This window comes from Aphelocoma coerulescens, chromosome 1A (assembly GCF_041296385.1).
Source record: "Aphelocoma coerulescens isolate FSJ_1873_10779 chromosome 1A, UR_Acoe_1.0, whole genome shotgun sequence".
Classification (NCBI taxonomy): domain Eukaryota; kingdom Metazoa; phylum Chordata; class Aves; order Passeriformes; family Corvidae; genus Aphelocoma; species Aphelocoma coerulescens.
The window spans coordinates 74,817,193-74,838,817 of NC_091014.1; the positions used below are offsets into that span (position 1 = coordinate 74,817,193).

A 21,625-nucleotide genomic window follows, 5' to 3' on the forward strand; every position below is an offset into this window, starting at 1 on the left:
GTTTCAGTACATGTAAATTTGACATTGTCAGATGATGGAAAATCTGCTTCATTCTAATGATATTCTGGTAAATAAATCTAAGCTTTTTAAAGATTTTTAAAATAATTAAAATAATTAAGGCATTAAGAAATAAGCAAAGATAACTGTCCTTCACCTAAGTAAAAGCATGCAAATGAGAATCAATTTATCTGAAGAATAGGTTTGATGAATTTCCCATATTCTGAACTCTTTTAAGAGAAAGTGAGTTTCAACATGTACATTATTCCCTTGCATTAAAACAAAATTAATTAAACAAGAAGTCAGCATTTAAAGAGTAGTGCAGGAACACTGCATTAAAATTATCATAGAAAAAAACCCTTTTTTCTGTTGCAAATATTCTTACTAAATAGTAGAAGTAAGCTGTATTTTATTTGTTCACTGAGTATCTAGTATAGAGAGTATATAGCGCTGCTGGTAGAACAAAAAAATTGAAACTTTAAATTAAGACCTGTAATAACTCAATAAATATATAATGATCACAGTAAAATGTGTAAAATTCTATCAAGCAAAAATCCAATAACAAGTGCAAATATGGCAGATAAAATGATTGCAGTTAACCTGCAAGCTTCAGGGGATAATGAGAGCTTTCATATTTATGTACTTAGCAAGTTTATAATTTCTTTCAGCTTTCATAATTTTTTTTTAGTTTTGACTAAATGTTATAATTCCATGTATTTAATTGAGTTAATTTAGCCTTTATCAAATCCCTTAATGTATTTTTATACAGAAGAAGATAATCAAGGCTTTTCATGCAAACCTCTGCACCGGGGTTGTGATACAGAGGGCTCATACCAAAAACTGGCAGATCTCAAAAAGCAGTTCATGCCCTTTCAGGAGCTAAGCCATCCCTTGGTGTCTCTGCTGACCCTCCTCCAAAGCACCGAGAAGTGAAAGCTAGGATACTGTAGATGCTTGGAAAAGCTGAGCCTGTGCTCTCAGGGCTCTTATGCCTGAGCCGAGCCCACTCCCACAGGTATTACTGGTTGTTGGGTGGATGGTAGGGAGTTCCTTTTGAGAGGTGCTTCATGCAGCTGCAATGTTTAGACTTTAGGGGAAAAAAAAAAAAAAAAAAAAGAGTGAAGAAAACAAGTTGTTCCACCCGGGAGAGGCTGGCACCACTGGCAGGTAGCCTGCCAAAGCAGTGGCAGCACAAGAAACCTGCCGCCTTCTGCACAGCTTTTGTATCGGTGATTGTGGGAAAGTTTTGCAATCACCGTAAGAAGGAAATCCAAGGTTTAAAAAACATGTGGTGAAGTGCTCCACTTCTCGGAGCAGGCAGCGCTTTGGCTGTGACGTTCCACTGGCTCCAAGCCTGGAAGCCCTCGGGCACAGGAAAGAAACAGCCTGACACAGCTCTGACACAAAGTAAGTGCTCTCTCTGCCTCTCACTGTCTCTCCACAGCCTCCCTCTCTGCTTCTTTCCATTTGTTAGTTAGTCGGTTTGTTTGTTTAGTTGTGAGGTGCCAGTGCAGCCTTTCTGCACATCTCTTTGCCGCTCAACTTGAAAGACTTCATGTAAAGTGCAAAGGTACAATTCTGCACATTCAATATTTTTTTTTTTAAGGATAAGCACTGTTGGGAGCAGGACTTTTTATCCCTCTGTAGAAAAGCTATCCGTTACCACAAATTCATAAATCAAATCTTTTATTATTTTTCTTGCTTTATTTAATTTTAAATACCACTGGTGTCAATGATTCACTGGTTTGCCAAAGTTCAGATTCTCATAGAGTGGTTATGGAAAATGTGATTGCTCAATTAGGTGTAAGAGAAGTGGTTCTACAGTTTAACATTTGAGTTTCAGGTAGATTATTAGTCTGGCACCATAAATAAAATTTTATATTTAAAATTAAATGTAGTGAAAACAAAAACATGTCACTCATTTAGATACTGCTTATTTGACAGAGTCAGATGTTTCACAGAGTTAATCATCAGCAAAATACAAATCAATACAGAATGTATTTGCTTTAGAGAACTCTGTCTTTCAGCTCCTATCCTGTCAAGATTGGGGTAAGTCTGTCTTCACCATACTTTAATTATCTATAGCTTACTTTTAACTTTTTTTTTTTTTTAATTTTTTTTTATTTAGTAGCTGCTGAACATAGCCTAAGGAAGTTTAGGTCCCTTTAGAAATTTCATATGTGGTTTAGTCTGAAATATACATGTGTTTGCTTTCATAGTCCCCTCCTACTGGAGTAGGATTTGGAACTAAAATCTACAAAATTCAAGTTAGAGTTCTTATGAGGGTTTATATCTCTTTATGAGACATTAATGCCTATTTTCGGTCGCTAGGAGTAACTTTTAGGGGAGTTGGGTTTCTAAGAGTGTTGTCCTTTCTGGGCGTTGGTGGACATTTCTCTTGGAATCCAGGTAATCCTGGGCATCTTGCTTGGGAGAACTGAACTCTTCAGAGGAACCGAGTGATGTTTTTGGGTTAGCCTGGGACCCTGCCACATCCCCACAACCCTGGTGTCAAAAAGTCTCCCACAACACTCATGGGTCAGCTGGCCTCAGGGACCTGCAGGAGGGAAACCTTGAAAGTTCCCATATGACTTAAACAGCGTGGCATATTTAAGATTCCAGTGTCTCCGGGGGAAAATATTACAGGCCAATTTCTTGACATATGTTCCTCTATGCTCCTTTAATATATGTGCAAATGTATATCAGAGCTAACTAGTTGATTTTGGTACTCTTGCACCAGTTTTCAAACAGACAAACTTGGCAATGGCTTGTTTTACTTATTATCATTCCAGATGTCTCATTATTAGCTGTTTTCCCCTGCTCAGCTTAATCTGCACTAGCCAACATAGCTAAGGTGACTCCTTAAATCAGAGCCAACTTTTAAACTAAAAAATTTATCAGTCTTACTAAAATATCTACATTTATCATCTGTCCTGCAGGGAACTTGTGAAGGCTTGCAGACTTACAGATAGTCATTATTTGTTTCTTTTAATCAGTGCTCCCTTTTACCTTATCATATTCTTACCCTATTTTTTCCTCTGTCATCATTTGTGGTCTGATTCTACAAACATTTATCCAATTAATAATGTTACTCATCCAAATGCTGACAGAATGGTAGTGTTCACTAAGAAAATAATCAGAAATATAATAGCAGGAGCCTACTGGATCACACCAAAGGTCCATTTAGTCTGGAACAGTGATCAAAAATGGGTAAGTCAGAAAAAGTTGGTTCAAGTGTGGGGAAGATGTTTTTCTGACAAGCTCTCCTAACCTCCAGCTGCCTGGGGACTTTCCTTTTCCACAAAGATTTCTAAAAACTGTCAGAAAGTTACCAATAGCTTTTCCATCTATCCAAGAAAGTCCTGGAGTCTTTTAGGAAGCAGATGTCACAAATCAGGTGCACTAGTCCTTGACTAGTTACGGTAGTTACTTTGAGCACTCTTTAATGTCTTTCCTGAGGAAAAATGTCAACGTGCAGATATCTCAAGCAGTGTCTTGCCACTGAGTATGTCTGAAAAACATTGGAACATGCAATTCTTATGCAAATAATAGTTAAACATAGCAATATTTTTCAAACAGGAAGACCTATCTATCAGACCTGGAGAAGGAAAACCATGGACAGACCAATCACTGCTGGCCAGCTTAAAGAAAAATCACTGTTCCAGGACAGTGATGGCAATGCAGTTCCTGCCAAGACTATGTGCCATAATTGTTCAAAGCTAAAGGTATGGAAGAACCCTGACCACATATTTTCTCTGGATCACTGAATTGCCATTTGAAGTCCTATCAAAATTCAGTTAGTTATGTATGGCACTGTTTGGCACTATATGTTTTGGAAACAATGATCTGGGCTACATCCATAGGGGGATGGAAGGGATTTGGGCAGCAGGGGAGGGAGGGGATTCTGCCTCTCTGCCCTGCTCTGCTGAGACTCCACCTGCAGAGCTGCCTCCAGCTCTGGTGTCCCAACACAGGAAGGACATGGAGCTGCTGCAGTGAGTCCAGATGAGGCCACCAAGATGGTCAGGGCGATGGAGCAGCTCTACTATGAGGAAAGGCTGAGAGAAATGGGATTGTTCAGCCTGGAGAAGGGAAGGCTTTGGGGTCACCTAAGTGCAGCCTTCCAGCACCTGAAGGAGCCAACAAGAAAGACTGAGAGAAACTATTTCCAAGGGCCTGGAGTGACAAGACGGGGGAATGTCTTCAAACTGACAGAGAGTAGGTTTAGATTGGATATTAAGAAGACATTCTTTCCTGTGAGGGTGGTGAGGCTCTGGCACAGGTTGCCCAGAGAAGTAGTGGATGCTCCTGGATCCCTGGAAGTGTCCAAGGCTGGGCTGGATGGGGCTCTGAGCAATCTGGGATAGTGGAAGGTGTCCCTGCCCATAGTGGGGGAGTTGGAACAAGATGATCTTTAGGGTCCCTTCCAACCCAAATGATTCTGATTCTATGGTTGAGATTCCAAGCACACAGAAGTCAATAAATGTGCTCAGAAGTTAAAAAATGAAGTCATATTTTACTAAAAATTCATTTAGAGGTTGTGCTATAGTCACAGTGGTAGTTGCAGATACATCTTTTTATTCGTGTTTTTTAGAACAGGAGAAGGAGCGCTAATAAGATATACTGTGATAACAAGTACCAGGAACGAACAACGTTATACTACAAGTTTTTCTTAAGGAAGGAAACAGCTAAACCAATATGTACTAGAAAGTTAGAAGGTGCATACCATCAATGTAAATTTTCCTTTTCCTTGCAGTAGCAGAGTTTTTGGATGCTGCCCTGAAAAAGAAAGTAAAATCTATTTTAATGGTAACGATAGGAAGATTCTTCTCACAGAGAATTAGAAAACAAAGCATATGATTTTTGTGCTTCTTGAGTGGGTTGCTCTGGCATCCAGATATAAATCAAAAATTGTTACTTTGCAAACTCAATTATTTTCTCTCTTCAGATATTTCTTGGAGCTCTAGCTTTTTCCTTTTTTGCCAAAGGATTTTCTGGAAGCTACATGAAGAGCATGTCCAGTCAAATTGAAAGGAGATTTGAAATCTCATCATCGATTTTTGGCATTATTGATGGCAGCTTTGAGATAGGTATATTTCTTTGAAAGCGGATAAGTGCTTCTTAGTACATTTTCACCCCCAAAATAAATCTATTCTTTGTACTGGTTCTCTCTTCTGTTGATGCAGGTAACTTAATGGTGATGGTGTTGGTGAGCTACCTTGGACCAAGAGTTCATCGGCCAAAAATAATTGCTGTTGGGTGTCTCATCATGTCTGTAGGAGCTTTTTTGTCAGTGATGCCTCAGTTCCTAACGGGACGGTAAATATGGAGAATTTTCACATTATGCACTAATTGAACTTGATCATATGAAGTGTTTTTTAAAGCACACATCTGAGTTAAAAGCTTGCCAGTAGGAGTTTCTTCCAGCTATTCCAACAGGAAAATGGGTGGATTTTTTAGTATTGACTTTCTGATTTCCTCTCTGAAAGCTTACCTCTTGCTACAGGTAAGCAAGAGAGAAACCTCGGGTTTCTACAGAACTTATACATAATTAAGGATAAAGTGGGTTAAATTTTTCGCCTGGGATGAATATATATACATAGATATATATTTTTTTTAAACTGTGTTCCCTTTTTTATACTTAAGTGAAATGCAATTAGATCTTGATGGAAAAGGTTTCTTTCTCCATGGTGGTTACTCATGATAAGCTCTTTAAAATGTTGAAGATTTTTATCTAAACTTGGGGAGAGTTAAATATCTAAATTTTCACATTTAAGCTATAACACATAATTGTCAGAAGCAGGTCATACCTTTCCAATCATTTGGCATCCTTGCATCTGCCACAAAGGTAAGAAAGAGGTGCCATTATTGGAAAACATCAGCCCTGCTGTGTGTAGACAGATGTGGATGAACTCCGCCTCTCTCCTGCTGTCTAAAGAATGATCTCTGGAAGCAGCTTTGTCGCTCTTTAGTTCAGGAAAATATTGGGGTTAGAATCATCAGAACTCTTGAAAATTGTATGAAGATACCTATTTTTTTTAAGCAAAGCACTGGAAATGGGCCTCCCCTCCACTTTGTATGAAATGGGAATGAACATTTGTGAACACAAGGCTCAGACATGCTTCCTGCAAAGCAAAGTCCTTCATGTGTCAGTTGTATTTCACACAGTTGTTTTCCAGTTACAATTATGAAAGGATAACTGTTAGTGTGGACAACTCCACGAGTGTGTCAGCTTGCTCTCCAGTGTCATCTGAGGGCCTTCCAGTCACAGACACTACAGAAACACCCAGCACAATGATAAATGTTGGTAAGATAAAGCTCTGATGCTGGATTCCCTTTTTCTGCTTGTCCCCACTATACACCCTTTTTTACTGGAAAGCAGTAAAACCCTGGCTAGAAACCATGATATATACAAACCTACCCTATAATGATTGTTAAAACCCATATTTTATGTTATTTTTCTGTTGCTGTAAAGTATTGTCAGAATTATGTTCACAGAAATATAAATGTTTATGGCCTGCAGGATGTGAAAAAACAACAAATTCCTATCTGTGGCTCTTTGTGTTGGTGGGGAACCTTTTACGAGGAATTGGGGAAGCACCAATTATGCCACTGGGAGTTTCATATATCGATGATTTTTCTAAAGAAGAAAACTCAGCATTTTACATAGGTAATGTACAAATGAGTGATTTTTATGCTAAACATTCTGTTCTTTAACATTTCTATAGTCAAGCAAATACTCACCAAAAAAATCTATCTGGATAATTTTGAGTTGTACAGAGACAAAAAACCCCAAACAGTGCAAAGGACGTCTCATATTTATTTTCTAGGGATCATTCCAGGATGGTCTTTTTGCTTTCCCTGAGTAGGTTCTGTGATGAAGAGAATAATCAAATGCTCATTTCCCCAAAGTGCAAAGTCATATCTGTCTTATCTGGCATATCATCTTCAGTACCACAGCTTCAGAGGACCAAATTCTTCCTAACCACTATTTCACAGAAAAAGGAATGATCCTTAATGTGAGGATCTGTAATGTAGTCACAATTAATTACAGTAACGTAAACATGTTTCAGGAGCTCTTACCCGACTTTTTGAATTTTACATGCAGCACATTTCCAGTTGAAAGCTTTTTAAAGTCACTATTTACTGAAGGAAAAACAGCACCTTGCCAGGGTGCTGTAACAAATCCTTTCTACTTGGGATTTTGTTCTTGTTTTGACAGCACATAACCTATTGCCCAAGACAGAGGGACTTACACCCAAGCTAATTAATTTGTTGGCAAACTGATTTAATAGCATGGGGTGTTTGTGTGGCTGAGGGAGCTCAAGAACTGTGGCCTGAAGTAAATTTGGTGAAATTGAGCTGGTCAGAAAGATGGTAAGACACAGTTTCGGCAGGAGCTCAGTATGTAATACTACAGGGAAAGGCCGTAACAAATGTCTTAATTTGGGAATGAGAAAATCTTCAGGTTGAAGAAAATGGAAGTATTGGGGAGCTAGCTGTCAAGAACAAGTGCTCCACTCAGCAGTTATCCAAAATATTTGTAATCACCTCTGAGCTTCAGATTAAAGGTATTTTAAAAAGTTTAGCTGATTTTTTTTCTTGTCAGAATCTAATCTGGGAGAGATTGAGACAGGTTGGGACTACTGGGCAAGCGAGATTAAAAATATAAAGTAAACATGGAGAATAGCATGAAGTCAGCCAAAATGAAAACTGGGTTGTGTAAAAGAAATAAGGTATTTAATTTACAATGTATTAAAATATTTCACTTTTACATTCAGAATAGCAATTTTCAGTCATTTATTCCATTTTGGTGGACTGAACCACTCGGCAAAAAATGATAATATTGAAACAATCTTTTCCATAGAGCAGAAATTTCTTTTCTTGTCTAACTTTATTTCTTTTCTATATCTTACTTTTTATCATCTGGCTAAATCAATTTATAATCAATGTTTTTGTAAAATACAAACATACAAAAAAATATTTTCCTATAATAAAAAAAGTCAGTCAAGCCTTGCTGATGAATTCTGAGCATTAATCTTGTTATTTGACCCTGAAAAAAAAGTCTCAGCTTCCTGTCACTCCTTTTTCTTTTGTCCTTTGATATTTTGTTGAGTAAGAACATAAGTTATTTTGAGGCAGAGACAGCATTTTCGTAATAGAATGAATTAAAATCATTTTGGTAGAGTTGTGGTGACCGCAATAATACCAGAGTTGCAATAGGAAGGCACAGAAAATGTAGCATATTTTTTAAGATGTAATGATTTATTACAGAAGTTCTGGGTGGTAAGCTGAGCAATCACTATATTCAGAAGAGAATTTGCAAAACCAACTCTTTCTCAGGAGGAAAATCTCTGCAGTAGTACACAATAGGATTTACAGAGCATAGTTCTGGATGTGGGGAAGAGCTAACAGGCATTTGGTAAAGAATTCCTTCTTTTCTAATAGAATGAAGCCTTCTGCAACTTCAAGGTGTCAGTTCTGTGCTAGAGTTCACAAATCTGAATTACTGAGCTGTATTTTGATGCTGCTACCTCCTCACAACTAAACTTCAACAGAACAACACAAGTGGCAAGGGAATGTGAGAAGCTATGCTTGAGTTATTTTGAAGATATTTTGTTTTACTTTATGTTGATTGTCAGTAGTGGTCACCAAAATCAAATTCTGCTGTATTTAGACATCCAGTCAGCAAAATGCAGTGTAGCTTCCCAGGTTTCTGGTAGCCTTCACAGCTTATTCATTTGCTCCTAGGGGCATCCCACCTTCTTCTGATCTACACCACAGCTATGGTTAGGGCAGCTTACACCTTATATTCTTGCTGCTCAGGAGCCTCCCCTGAGACATTCCATAACAGCCTGTGCCCCTCTCCTGTCTCCTCCTTCCTCTCTCATGTCCTTGCCCTCAGACAGGAAGGCTTGCCTTGTCCATGCAGTGTTTTGCTCAGTCTCCTTTCTCTTCCAGGCCTGGTGAGATCCTCGGGCATGTTTGGGCCGACCCTGGGCTTCCTGCTTGGCTCGTTCTGTGCCAGTCTCTGGGTTGACATTGGCATTGTGAACACCGGTAAGGGACCATGGGGTGGCACCTGAAGTGAGAAGGTGTCTGGGTGTAGGAAGCTCCATGCCAAGAAGCTCCTTCCCAGCTCGCGGACCCAAAACCAGGGGCTCTCTAGAGAATTTTTCCTGCTCAAGAGCTGCTCAAAAATTGACATTTTAAAATCGCGTGTTGCAGTGTGGTTGGAATAGCACTTGAAAAAGACCCCTACCCCCACTGCACCTCTTTTATGCTTGCACACACACTTGTTACACCCTTGCTGTGCAGCTGAGTACAAATGATTGAATAAAAGGCCTATCCCCATGCTGAGGGAACAGTGATAGGCTCATGGACACTTTAAACACTTAGCAAAAAGTGTGTACTCTTAAAAAGCATGCAGCAAAGATTCATCTCAAAACTCATGTCGTTGTTCAAATCACTTAAAAGTCTCTAATCCCAGGGAAAATTTGAGGAAATTTGGGGAAAAACTGTAGAGTTTGGGGATGGAGAAGGAAGACTCTGAGAAACTGCGAAAGGGAAGGGGTTTTTTTTGGTGGTAAAGGGTCCTTTTGCTGTCACTCATTCCCCCAGAGAGTATTGGAAGATTGTGGCAAGGAAATGCCACCATGGGCCTAAATGGACACCTCTATTTTTGACTGCATAGGACTGAGTCACTTCCAGGTATGGGTCACTCACAATTTACCCAGGGAAGCTGTGGCTGCCCTATCCCTGGCAGTGTTCAAGGCCAGGTTGGATGGGGCTCTGAGCAACCTGGTCCAGTGGAAGGTGTCCCTGTCCATGGCAGGGGGTTGGAGTGAAATGATCTTAAAGGTCCCTTCCAACCTTAGAAACTATTCTATGATTTTATGATTTGAAACAAGCTGCATTTTAGTTCTTCATATCACCTCTGTTCTGTTTTTTAAATAATATATATGAGGATATGCAGTAATTTCTAGTAATCTATAATAATTGTTCTGCTTAATATTTAGCCTATTTTCCTGTCTTTCTGTATTTTATAGATGCCATTAGCATAAATCCTAAGGATACCCGTTGGGTTGGTGCCTGGTGGCTTGGATTGCTTATCTGTGGAGCAGTCAACTTCATTGCTTCATTGCCTTTCTGGTTTTTGCCCTATTCCTTACCAAAGGAAGAAGAGAATGAAAACTTGAAGATTGGTCACTTGTCTGTTCAAGGAGATCACTGTAAAATAGACCCCCCAGCTCAGCCACAGTTAAAGTTTTCAGAGGCAGTAAAAGGTGAAAATTATTGCCCAGATGTTTGCAGATGAATTCTGTCTCATGGATTCATTCTGAGCTGAGCATGAACTCACACAACCTTCAGAGAAATGCATGTTTCTGCAGTGCAAATGATGGACAAAAACGACTTTAATTTGTGCTATTATAATTACATGCTGAGGGCGAGTTTCAGTCCTCTCCTGATGTCAGACAGCTGGAAGAAACTCGTGCTGTTCCTCTGAGCTCCAGAGATCCTCAGTTCATAGTTGTGAGATGATGTATTACAGCTATGATCCTACGACTATGAAGAGAGTGGGGAAAACATCCCATCCCTCATTAATGGCCAATCCATAGCTGGCAGGCTACTGTTTCACTGAGGCAAATGTTTGGGAAGGAAAAATGGAGCTCATTATGACTATATCAGATATTGGAGGGACTTCACTGGATTTGTGTATGAGCTCAGGGATGCTGAATTAATTTCATGCAGGCAATACTAGATCCAACCAGCCATTGCTTTTACTTTTATATTTTTATTATTAGACCCAAGGTTTTGTTTGTATGTATGTGCACCTCTACAGCAGATGTGTTTTGAACTCCCACATTTTAGGCAGCTGTGCCAAGAGCCAGACTACAGTCTAAATGCAGGTGTTTATGTTCACTTTATTTTAATGGACTTCGGTATTCTAATCAAGGGTCTAACCTATGACAGTCCCAGAAATGATTCCAGCCTTTTTCTGGGCCAGGTGCTTCTGTTCCCTAAATATCACCCTCATGTGGGGTTCTTGTGTGGTTGGTGAAGGCTTCTGCTTTAGGAACCCGATTTTGTACTTGGTAGAGGGTCTAAATGCTCTGTACACACATTGAGAAGGTGTGTTGCAAGCCTGAGCAGTCCCAGGGAGGAGCCCCGTGCCCTAACAAGATAATCTGGGATCCCTGATCCCCATCTCAGCACCCACTGTTGCCATTTGGCCTTGCTTCTCCTGTAAGGCATGTGTTGGTAATGAGGAAAACTCTCACTTGAGCAAGCATGTGTTTTGATAGGCACAGAATTATAACCTGCAGCGCAGCCAGTCATTACATCACAGTTAATTTTACTATCTAAAGGATGCCAAAACAACTCTTCTCTGTGTTTAGCAGGGTGTACAGCATATACCTCTCCATTGCAGATTTCTTGCCAGCACTCAGGAAGCTGTTTGGAAATTCAATTTTCGTGGTGTTCATCTTCCTCACTATTCTGCAGTACAATTCCCTTGTTGGGATGATAACCTATGAGACAAAGTTTATGGAGCAGCAATTTAATGTATCAGTGGCAAAAGCCATCTTTCTAATTGGTAGGTACTTGACTTCTTTTCGAATTCCAGTGTCAAAAAGGAAGCTTTGATTTGTTATTTTGCCTTCCTTTTCAGAAGGAGCTTGTGTGAACTTTTTTTTGGTTAAAAAGAAAGCATGTAGTGGTTTCTTAATTTTCTTATTATATTTTGAAAATGGATGTTAATTTTAGTGTTGATTTTCCTGGTGCTCCTAATTCAGTGAGGTAGAGGATTATTAAAACTGGGTGGAAGCTTTTTCATAGTGAGGTTTGGGTTATGTGTCTTTTTGCGAATAAAAACCACGCATGAGCTGCAACTAAGTAAAAACTACTAGAAAAAAAATTAAATATTCAATGAAATGTGTAATTTTTTTCTTTTCAGAATAACATATTGGTATAAATGTTATTTCATTTTGATTACAAATGCAAATTTTATAAGCAATAAGGAACCAAAATGTAGTATTTTGAGTCACTTCATTAATTTCAAAGCTCTTTTTCTATTTACCAGTTCTTTCAAAAATAAGTTTTTCGTAGTGTTCTACAAAAAAAGAATGCTGAAATTTTATTAATCATACAGTAATTAATATGGTCTCATAATCTGGCAGGAAAACCAGGCTATGTGAGGTCATTGCAGAACTGGTATTGCATTACTTTAATCTGAAGACACAATGCCTTGGTCAGGTACAAATGTGGGAAGAACTTTCTTTTTTCAATCTTTTTTTTTCTGAATGCAGAGAAAATTTTACAGAAATGACCAAGAAAACCAACCTACTGAAAAAGCAGAGAAAGGCAAACCCCTCCCAATAACACCTTGTAAAACCTCTCTGTTCAGCAAGTAAATGTAAGGGCTGGTGTTTGTGAAATACTGAGCAGATTAAATCTAAATGCAAATCATCTCATTATTCACTCTCAGATCAAAATGGAACCCAGTGAAGAACCAGATGCAGCTTCCTTTTATATTCCATTTTAGAGACTTTTTGTAGCTTTCATAAAGTTTTTTGTTTTATTTAATGTGAAGTGCCCATGAGCTAAGATATTGCCATTTACTCCAGTTTCTAACAGGCACCTGTATATATACATATATCTATATATATATACACATATATATATACATAAAAACAACAATATAGTAAAGATGCAGCAAATATTGAGGAATTGAGCTTGTTAGTCATAATATGATTTGAAAAAGAAAATGGGGAAGTGAAATTACTAGAAGGTAATATAAATCTCAGAACCTCAAAGAATCAGCCCAAAAACCGGTATCTGATATTTTGAAAATACTAGAACCAGATATTCATTCTAAAAGGGTTAATGCAAGTGAGAGCAGCTAACATTTTTCTTACCTTCTAATTGCAGGTGTGATACTTTTACCCATCACAATCCTAGGGATGTTTCTAGGAGGCTTCCTGATCAAGAAATTCAAGCTTCACATAACTGAAATGGCCAAGTTTGCATGCATCACCTTTATAGTGGCATATCTGCTAAACCTCCTGTACTTCACGTGCAACTGTGAGGTGCTCCAGGTGGCTGGTCTGACAGCACCCTACTCTGGGTTTGTATCCCCTCAGGTTTGAGGTGATTGTGTCATTTGTCACAGCTGCTTTTTTGGGAGTAATGCACAGAAGAAAATCCTAGGTTTTGAAACAGACTTGTCAGTCTGAAATCATACCTAATGGTGGGGATGGGAAAATATACCTATTTTATTTTTCGAATTTTCTTTAAACTGGACATTTATTTTTTCTAAATTCTCTATTTCTTTTTCCTAAATTCTCTGTTACTGACAATATAGCTATATATTCTGACAAATTGCTAAAAAAGATGATATTTATTACAGGCAAACTAAATTTCTATATTCTATTTCAAAGCTTTAATTAAAAGCCAGTCTTCTTCTGTCATGTAGGGAGTGGGATGCAAAAGAAGTGTTGAAAATGGCTTTCCCATAGGCACTGCCTCCAGAAGGGACCATCACTAGATCAGTAGTTATGAACCCACATGGGGGATTGCCAGCCCCCTGTGGTACCTGGAGTTGCTTCTGACCCACTTCTCATCTGGGAGGTGGAAAGTGGTCATGGATCATGTGCTGCAAAGAGAGGTTCCCTCTCCCTTACCAGGACCATGGGTCACGCTTCCTGGAGAACATTTTCCAGACTCTAGCAGCCTGCCACAATTGCCTACTGTTTAAATTTAGCTCAGTCTGGTCCAAATTTCAAGGGATTTTAAAGGATTTAACTGAATCCAGCAGGACTTGCTACATTTTCAGTTCAGACAGGAACTCAGCCCTGTGTTTTTTGAAACTAAGCCTGTGCTTGGGGAAATATCTAAGTTCTCTTGGTGAACCTGATGTCCAGTTCAACTTTGAGCTTAGTTTTTGACATAAAAATGTGTCAGAGGTTTGTGCAGTGGAGATAACTGGTTATCTGGAGTGCAACATCTGATACTGCAGAGTGAATTAAAAATAAGCATAAACAACAAGAGAGCTTATACTGAATTAGTTTCTCCAGGAGAATGGAGTCTGGAGAATTTAGCACATACTAGGGTTGTTTCTGGTTTAGTGACTCATTTCATGTCTTACTTATTTAACAATTTATGTTTTGAAGACAAGCAACAGCCTAATGAGGACTAAATCCCTCATTTATCTTCCCTTCTAAGAGACTTAGGGGAAGTGCAGCCCACTTAATATGTGCTTTTGGTTGAGGGAAGGAAGAAGGAGGAAGAAAAGGAAGATTTTGAACACTTTTACCTTACACTGTGATTGACTTCACAGCAAGGATGGTTTGTAGCTGGTGGCCTCCTAACAGCTTCTGGAAACTGAGCACTGCTAATATGTGCTCAGTGTGCCGTGATACAGTGACCTGGATCCAGGGAAAAAAATGTCAAATACATCTTGCTGTTTTGGTTTTATGTAGTTTTACATCCCTACCTCTATGACCTGGATATGGTCTGATATCCTACTGCTGAGGAAAAGTATGGTCTTTTCTTAGGCCACGTCTCTGTGATAAATTCTAGGTATGATTTTCTTTTTCTTGGGGTGAGATTTCGAATGCAAAAGTATTCCAGATATTCCCACCCAGCTTTTTCAGTTCCATGCCTTTTCAGTAACAATCCATAAAAATGTTAATGCTTGATGAAAATTCCAAGAGAACTTAGTTTTAGCTGAAATCACCTTAGTGTCCATATGACAACTTCACAGTGCCTTGGGTGGTAGCAGGTATCTGTCCATTTTGATTGCTTTATTTTCTCCATGTTTTTCCTGGCTACCCCTAATATATATATTTTTATTAAGTATATAATTCCACTAAATAATTCCTTAATTTCTTTCTGTTCTCCAGAACGAAGCACCTTTCCTCCAGCAAGCACATCTACATGGCCAGTTGCAATGCTGAGTGCAGCTGCAAGGTGGATCAGTGGGACCCTGTCTGTGGGGATAATGGGATCACATACACGACAGCCTGCTTTGCAGGATGCAAATCATCATCTGGCACGGGAAGGAACATGGTAAATATCCAGGGGGGTAGATGATTGTGCAATAGGACAGGGTACAATGATTTTAATTTAAAAGAGGGTAGCTTTAGACTAGATATAGGGGAGACATTTTTATCAGCAGAAAAGCCATTTTCAGGACTTCAGATAATCCTACCTGAGCAAGACCATTAAAAACACTGTGTTTGCAGAGGGGTGTGCAAATGGTTCTATCTTCTGGCAGAAGCAGAATTGTCTTCATGTAACAATGCCAAAAAAGACGAGCAGCATTATCAGGCTTGTATTTATACATGCCATCAAGCTTCACTTCAGGAAAATTTGCCTTCAAACCCATGTCTTCTGCTAACTTCAAAGCCCACTCTCAATCCAGCACCAAATGGTCTTTAGGCATATAATGATAGATATGCATAATTGCATATTTGGGTCCACACCTCTTTTTTTTTTTGTTGTTACTCATCTTCTTCATGGGATGCCTGAGCAAAATGGCTGAATAGCAGTTCACATCTGATTTTTTTAGCTTTGACCCATTTTAAACACACACAGAGCACCTTTTGTTCTAGCAATGGCATGGCTGAAACTAGAATTCAGTTGCTTTGTGTCTCTGGAGCAGCTCAGAGATGCTGGAGCATATCAATGAACCTGGCCATCAGTCTGCAGAGATGATTACAGAAATTTTTTCAGCATGAACAACAGCCTGGCTGGTATGGGGAGTGAAAAATCCAGCTGCTGAAATAGCTGTTTAGTGCCACTGAATTCTGAATAAATAAATTCTTCTTCTCATCTTCTCCTTTCAGGTGTTTCACAATTGCAGCTGTGTGGAAGGACAAGGGCTCGGGACTGGCAATTCATCTGCAGTTTTGGGACAATGCCAAAGAGAAAGCTGTACCAAAGCCTTTCCCTATTTTTTAGCATTACAGACTGCGTGTGCATTTATTTTAGCCTTAGGAGGCACTCCTACATACATGATTATGTTTAGGTGAAATACTTTACCTTACCTTGACCATAAAGCTTGGGGAAAGAGAAACAGAAAATGATATCTACTATTTCATTCCTGCTATGAGGAATGGCATGTGGATCAAATTGTGCCCCTGAGGATTTGCTTGTACTCTGAAATCCAGCTCTTTCAGAGGCAGAGCAAAATATCTGCCCAGAAATTTAATTCTAATTTGATACTGAGTAGATACATTGGTGATGAAGGCAGGGGCATTATGCTGATCCTGAATGCTGGGTTTCATTTCCAGTTATAGGCGTGTTTTTACCAGAGATTGGTAAATAAGGTCTTGAAATAAGATGCGGTGCTAAGCCATAGCCAATGCTGTTCACATTATTCAGAGAAAAACAGGTACCTTTGTTAAGCCTTGTGGCCTCACAATGTCTTCTGTGTTGGGAGAAGTCTGATACTCCCATTTTTTAGTCAGCTGATAGAAGGAGAATTACAGCAGGAATATCTTTAAAATTTTCATTCCTTCAGTTGGAAAGCAGCACCACTGTTTCACGTTCAGAAGAAAAAACAATATTCTGTGCCTGTCACATGCAAGTGTCTTTCTCCTCCTGCTTATGGGTGAATCACGATCCCAATGGTCAGTGCCCATGACTAAATAACTTGGCTAAGCTGCTGATTTCCTGCAGTATTTCTAAGTGTAGTGCACACCTGGGTTATGGACAAGGCTCACTTTGCTGGCTGGTTTTCAGAGCCCTAATACGTATAATGAGAAACCTTTGATGTTGATGCTGAAGTGACAACATACTGGTGTATAAACTCCAGTCCAGGGAGCAGGCTGGGCACAGCAAGGCGCCCTCCTGCCCCTGTGGCAGCTCAGTACTCCCCTCTGCTTTTGGTCAGTTCTTGCAGCTCACCTGATGGACACAGGCTGCTTTCCACTGGTAGGAATGAGGGGCTTTTATAGCCAGGTAACTCACATTTGCTGTCTCGGTGTTAAATGCTAGAGGCAGAGGTGGGTTTGATCTAACAAGGACTACACACCCTTGTTCCCTCTGGTCGTCACTGCACAGTGCAGCCCCTTATAAAGCAAGGCAGCTTCTTGTAGCTTACATTATGGGCATGAACTGTCTTGTTTTGGTTGGCTCAGTTTAATGTGCCTGTGCACTGTCTCCCAAAAGTATTTACAGCCTGTTTTCCTTTGGATCAAGATGAGTTTCTGTAGATTCTTCTGTTTATTTCAATGAGTGTTCTTCTGTGGAAGGAGACTGTACATCTGAACTTTAACTGTGGTGGATGTTTTCAGTCAGGGACTGAGTGGGCTATGCTGAGTAAGCCACAGTACTCCTGCAATGGGGCATGTGCAGATGTACACAGCAGGACTGTAGCTTCATTACTCTGTTCCTCAGTGCACTGTTTTTGTTTCCTTTCCAGATCTGTTTCACCAGACCTGAAATCCTTTGCTGTAGGGATAGAAACTTTGGGTGGTAGAGTACTAGGTAAGACTTAATTTCACTGTAGTTTTCAAGTGGGTAGTCAAAGAAGCCAAAGAGGTAAACCAAAGTTAGCCAGTGCAATGCCCTTGCTCCAGAGAAGAACAAAAGAAACTTTCCAAAATTTTCTCTGTAAGCAGACTATACATTTCAAAATACTTGGAGGAACTTGCTACATATTTTCTGGTATGTATTTACAAATTATGATAATCTCTTCAGATTTTTTTTCTACTCAGAAAATAAATTAGGCAAAGGAATGAAATTTCATTTTACTTTTGAGTTTCATATTTTTTAAAATTGTGGATACAACTACCTGTGCTTGATCAGTCTGTATATCCTTAACACCTGTGCTCCCTTTTGCTGACCTTTATTCGCTTAAAGCTCCCATGCATTTTGCCTATTATTTTGTTTCTTGAGTTCATCTGCAATAAATAGTCATTTAAGTATTCAGACACATAGTCTACCCTGCCTCAAGCAAACCTTGCCTCATCTTCCCTTGTTTGCTGATTTTGAAATCTCTGCCTTGCAGACAAGCCCAAATAGTCATTTGGATCTCTTTTCCAGTCTCTGTGTTTTAGCTGAACACTGCAGAGAATGTCTTCTGCTTTTTTAAGAGTTTACTTCACAAAATTGCACACTCTCACTCAAACAGCTTACTGATGATATTAAAACATCATTGTCTGTCTAAAAGAAATTCTTTCTGTACCACATAAATAAATAAATAATACTTATTACCCAGTTTCTTTGGAGCAAGTGCTTAATTTCATCCCTTTGCACTGCACTAATCACCTTTTCATGGCAAATTGTTGTGAAATACCTGAATAGATACATCACTATACATAAATATTAATATGTCATGGCATGTAATTCCACACCAGGGATTGCAAAAGAAATGTTGGTTATATTATTTCTTTAAACAACGGAAGTTAAACTTCTAATAAAAATACCATCAAAGGGTATTGCTAACATTTCCCTTGCTGGATATTATTAAGCTATAATTGTCCATCTTTTAATCTCCCTTTAAGTACTCGCTTAAATAGTTTCATAAATCTTGGAATCTCAAAGCTGGAACTGGATGTTTAGTCCCATTTTATGCAGGCAGAATTTGAAAACCTTGAGATTCACTTCCTCATTTCTTTACATGGCATTAAATGATGAGATCTCCATGCCTGAGATCATGTAATGAGAATTTCTTTGCAGGAGGACTCCCAGCCCCTATTTATTTTGGTGCCTTGATAGACGAGACCTGCTTAAAATGGGGGACAAAAAGCTGTGGGGGATCTGGATCTTGCCGAGTGTATGACACAAAAGAATTCAGGTAAGCTGCATCCTCATTAAGGTTTGGGAATCTGGGCAGCAAGGACCAAGGTGGACTTTCCTCATGTCAATTATTTATAGACTGATTAGGGTACCAACAGCACCACAGCTCCTTACTTTGACTAGACCTTAATAGGTAAATAAGCCAAATAATTTTCATTCAATCTGACATCTCAAATTGCAGGACACTGCCTTAAGTCACCAGAATTAGTTCTTTTGTTGTAGCCTGCACTGAATAATAAAATAAGCGCACTGTGAAACTTTGGCTTTGTGGGATGCTGAAAAACAGTGGAGTACGTGTAGCTCTGCAGATTCTCTCCCTCATCCCTCATCCCTCATCCCTCATTTATTTGCTTCCTATTGTATGACACCTCACAAAATCCACTTGGAGAGAGGACTCAAATGACTGGAGAACTGTGGCCAGGAGCACTGAGTGTGCCAGTGAGGAGCTGGGGAAGGACAGGGACAACAGGCAAAAAGCCCCAGCTGGTGCAGCTCCTCTTTTTTCAGCCCTAAAATAGAGTCTGCTGAATGGCAGCACACTTCAGACATTTCTGCTGTACGTCTTAAGACCTGATTAGAGCTTGTCTGGGGCTAAATATCACGAGGTCATTTGCTTTCTGCCTGTTATTTCTTATTTTAAAATGTGAAGCAATGCCTGGCTGAGAATAGATGGTTTTGTCAAAATGCTGTTCATATCTTACTTGGTTCCATACAGAATTGGAAAGTTTTAGTAATATAAATGTATTTTGTCCTTTTTTTTCCCTAGGAATGTCTATCTTGGCCTCATTGCAGGACTACGGGCAGGATGCTGTCTCTTGTACATAGTGCTCTCTGTTTTAATTATGAAACACTTCAAACCAGATGGCAAAGAGATGACAGATACTAAAAATGCAGAAAGATCAACCAGCAAAGAACTAGATATTGCCAACAAAAGAGAAATTCTTCCTGGTTTAAGAACCTCAGAGGAGAGTGAGGAAACTTATATGTAAAAAAGAAACAAGGTCTTTTGTAACTTGGCCTATGCTTCAGTTTTTCTGAGCACAAAAGGAGTCTAATTACTGACTTCAACAACTATTTTATATTTTGGGAGTTCAAAAAATATCTTTGAAACATTGGCTTTATGTTTGCTTTACCCAATTGTCTTCCTTTTCTCATCTGAAACAACAATAAGGGGAAAAGGTGTTCAAAATTTTGGGGAATTCTCCCATCCTCTTGCTCTCAGTCCCTTTCTAGACCAACAGTAGGACAAGCCAAAATTTTTCAAGTGTCATAAATTTGATTATGATTGAAAAATTAAGAAGAAGAAATCCACAACAAGCTGCTTTGACATTTTTCACCGAGTTTATTTCGAGTCCTCTTGCTCTGTATTTAGTCCTACAGCTCTACATGGCCAATCAAGTTTCACTCGGGCTTCTCTGATGGCCTTTGCTGTGGGGTTCATGACCAGAGTTCATTGTTCCAGACTCGGTCCCATGTGCCATGGCCAGGTGAGACCCCCAGGGATGTTCAGAGCACCCTCTGAACTCAAACTGCACTACAGCTCTGGGGTTTGGCTTGAAAGTGTTAAACAGTCAAAGTGGAAAGCAAATGAAGAAAGTGGTGTATTAATTTTGCAGCACATCTCAGTAATGGGTTTGAGAAAGATTACTCTGAACTGATGCAATAAAGTGATAGGTGTTTAAGTATCTTTGATTTGTTTTTTTGTGTTTGTGTGGAGGGAAGGGAGGGCATTTTTATCCTAAGGACCACTGTATTTGTACCATATATATATATAAATTTCTTTCATTGTTTAAGGGACCTCCAGTAAACCTTGAAATACACAACTGAATACTTGAAAATTCACAGCTTTCCACAGGCAGCCTTGTCTAGAGAGGAGCTTTGTTAGAGGAAGATCCCAACAGTTATTAAAAAGGGAAAGAAGTCTCTAAAATATTATTAGTGTGATATTTTTTTGACAGCCCTCAGGATGTACGTTTGCAAAGGACCAAATCTACTTAGTAAGATCACTGCAGATTTTGTCTCCATCACTACGGGCATTTTGCTTTATTTTCTGGAGGGTATCTCTTCTCCCTGCAGTGCTGTGCAGAAACCTAAAACTGGGAAACAAAATTTCTTTCCTAATTTTAAACCTCCTTAGGATTTGGAATAGAGACAATAGAAGACATAGAGAAAATCTACCACACTTTATCTGAGAAAGTAGCAGATCAGAGGGCTAAAGAGGGACGGACTCTCCATATTAAATTATTTTCTGACCTTTCTTCTACCATCTGCCCCATGTTAGTGCAAGAACAGGGATGGGAAAAGGGTTGGTTTGATACTCACTGAAAGGAAGTTCCTCATATCCTGGCCTTTGGGGCTGGAGTTGTTTGCATTTTATTGCTTAAAGACAATGACCAGCACATTTAGACATTGTTTTTTACATTCACAGCTCTGATTATAAACTGCCAGCAGATATGGGCAAGATGTGTCTATTATGAGAGATGAAAGGAAAAGCACTCAGAAGAGACTGAAATTGCATCTAGGTCTGGAAATTATTAAAGAAAAATCCAAGTTCCAGAAACCTTCGGAACTGTACACAGAGACAATCATGGTGTGTCATTCTCCTTCTGCAAGCAGTATTTTATCATTGAATAAATACCTTGGCAGCTCTAGAAACACTCGTGATCTGTGCCAGGCATAGAGTCAGTCAGGTGACTCATACTAACATCATTACCCTTTTACTTCTGTTGTTTGGGTACTTATTTCTGTACAATGTTTTTTTATATTATAGGGTTTTTGTGACTGGAGCATCTTGATTTTCCCAGCAGGTAATGTTTTATCG

At 39.2% G+C, this 21,625-nt stretch overlaps 1 protein-coding gene across 3 annotated transcripts; it reads left to right on the plus strand.

Moving 5' to 3' along the window:
• The first annotated feature begins 1,245 nt into the window (after nucleotides 1-1,245).
• On the plus strand, nucleotides 1,246-20,485 carry LOC138104348 (solute carrier organic anion transporter family member 1C1-like). Of its 3 annotated transcripts, XM_069003520.1 has the most exons (16): nucleotides 1,246-1,404; nucleotides 1,942-2,046; nucleotides 3,577-3,722; nucleotides 4,946-5,087; nucleotides 5,184-5,316; nucleotides 6,177-6,304; nucleotides 6,521-6,667; nucleotides 8,959-9,057; nucleotides 10,047-10,283; nucleotides 11,429-11,593; nucleotides 12,928-13,123; nucleotides 14,901-15,066; nucleotides 15,846-16,027; nucleotides 17,426-17,490; nucleotides 18,685-18,802; nucleotides 19,571-20,485. In XM_069003520.1, the coding sequence occupies exons 3-16, from the start codon at nucleotides 3,612-3,614 to the stop codon at nucleotides 19,791-19,793; spliced, it is 2,112 nt and encodes a 703-aa protein (XP_068859621.1). In that variant the 5' UTR covers nucleotides 1,246-1,404; nucleotides 1,942-2,046; nucleotides 3,577-3,611; the 3' UTR covers nucleotides 19,794-20,485. The 3 variants fall into 3 exon arrangements, with proteins under 3 accessions (XP_068859621.1, XP_068859620.1, XP_068859622.1); XM_069003519.1 differs by lacking the exon at nucleotides 1,942-2,046; XM_069003521.1 differs by lacking the exons at nucleotides 1,246-1,404; nucleotides 1,942-2,046; nucleotides 4,946-5,087 and having other exon boundaries at nucleotides 3,646-3,722.
• The last annotated feature ends 1,140 nt before the right edge of the window (nucleotides 20,486-21,625 follow it).

Coding starts and splice junctions, on each gene's coding strand:
- LOC138104348 (XM_069003520.1), top strand. CDS start 3,612: ATGGACAGACCAATCACTGCTGGCCAGCTTAAAGAAAAATCACTGTTC. Junction 6,668..8,958: donor AAACTCAGCATTTTACATAG/GTAATGTACAAA, acceptor TTTCTCTTCCAG/GCCTGGTGAGATCCTCGGGC. Junction 17,491..18,684: donor TTTGGGTGGTAGAGTACTAG/GTAAGACTTAAT, acceptor ATTTCTTTGCAG/GAGGACTCCCAGCCCCTATT.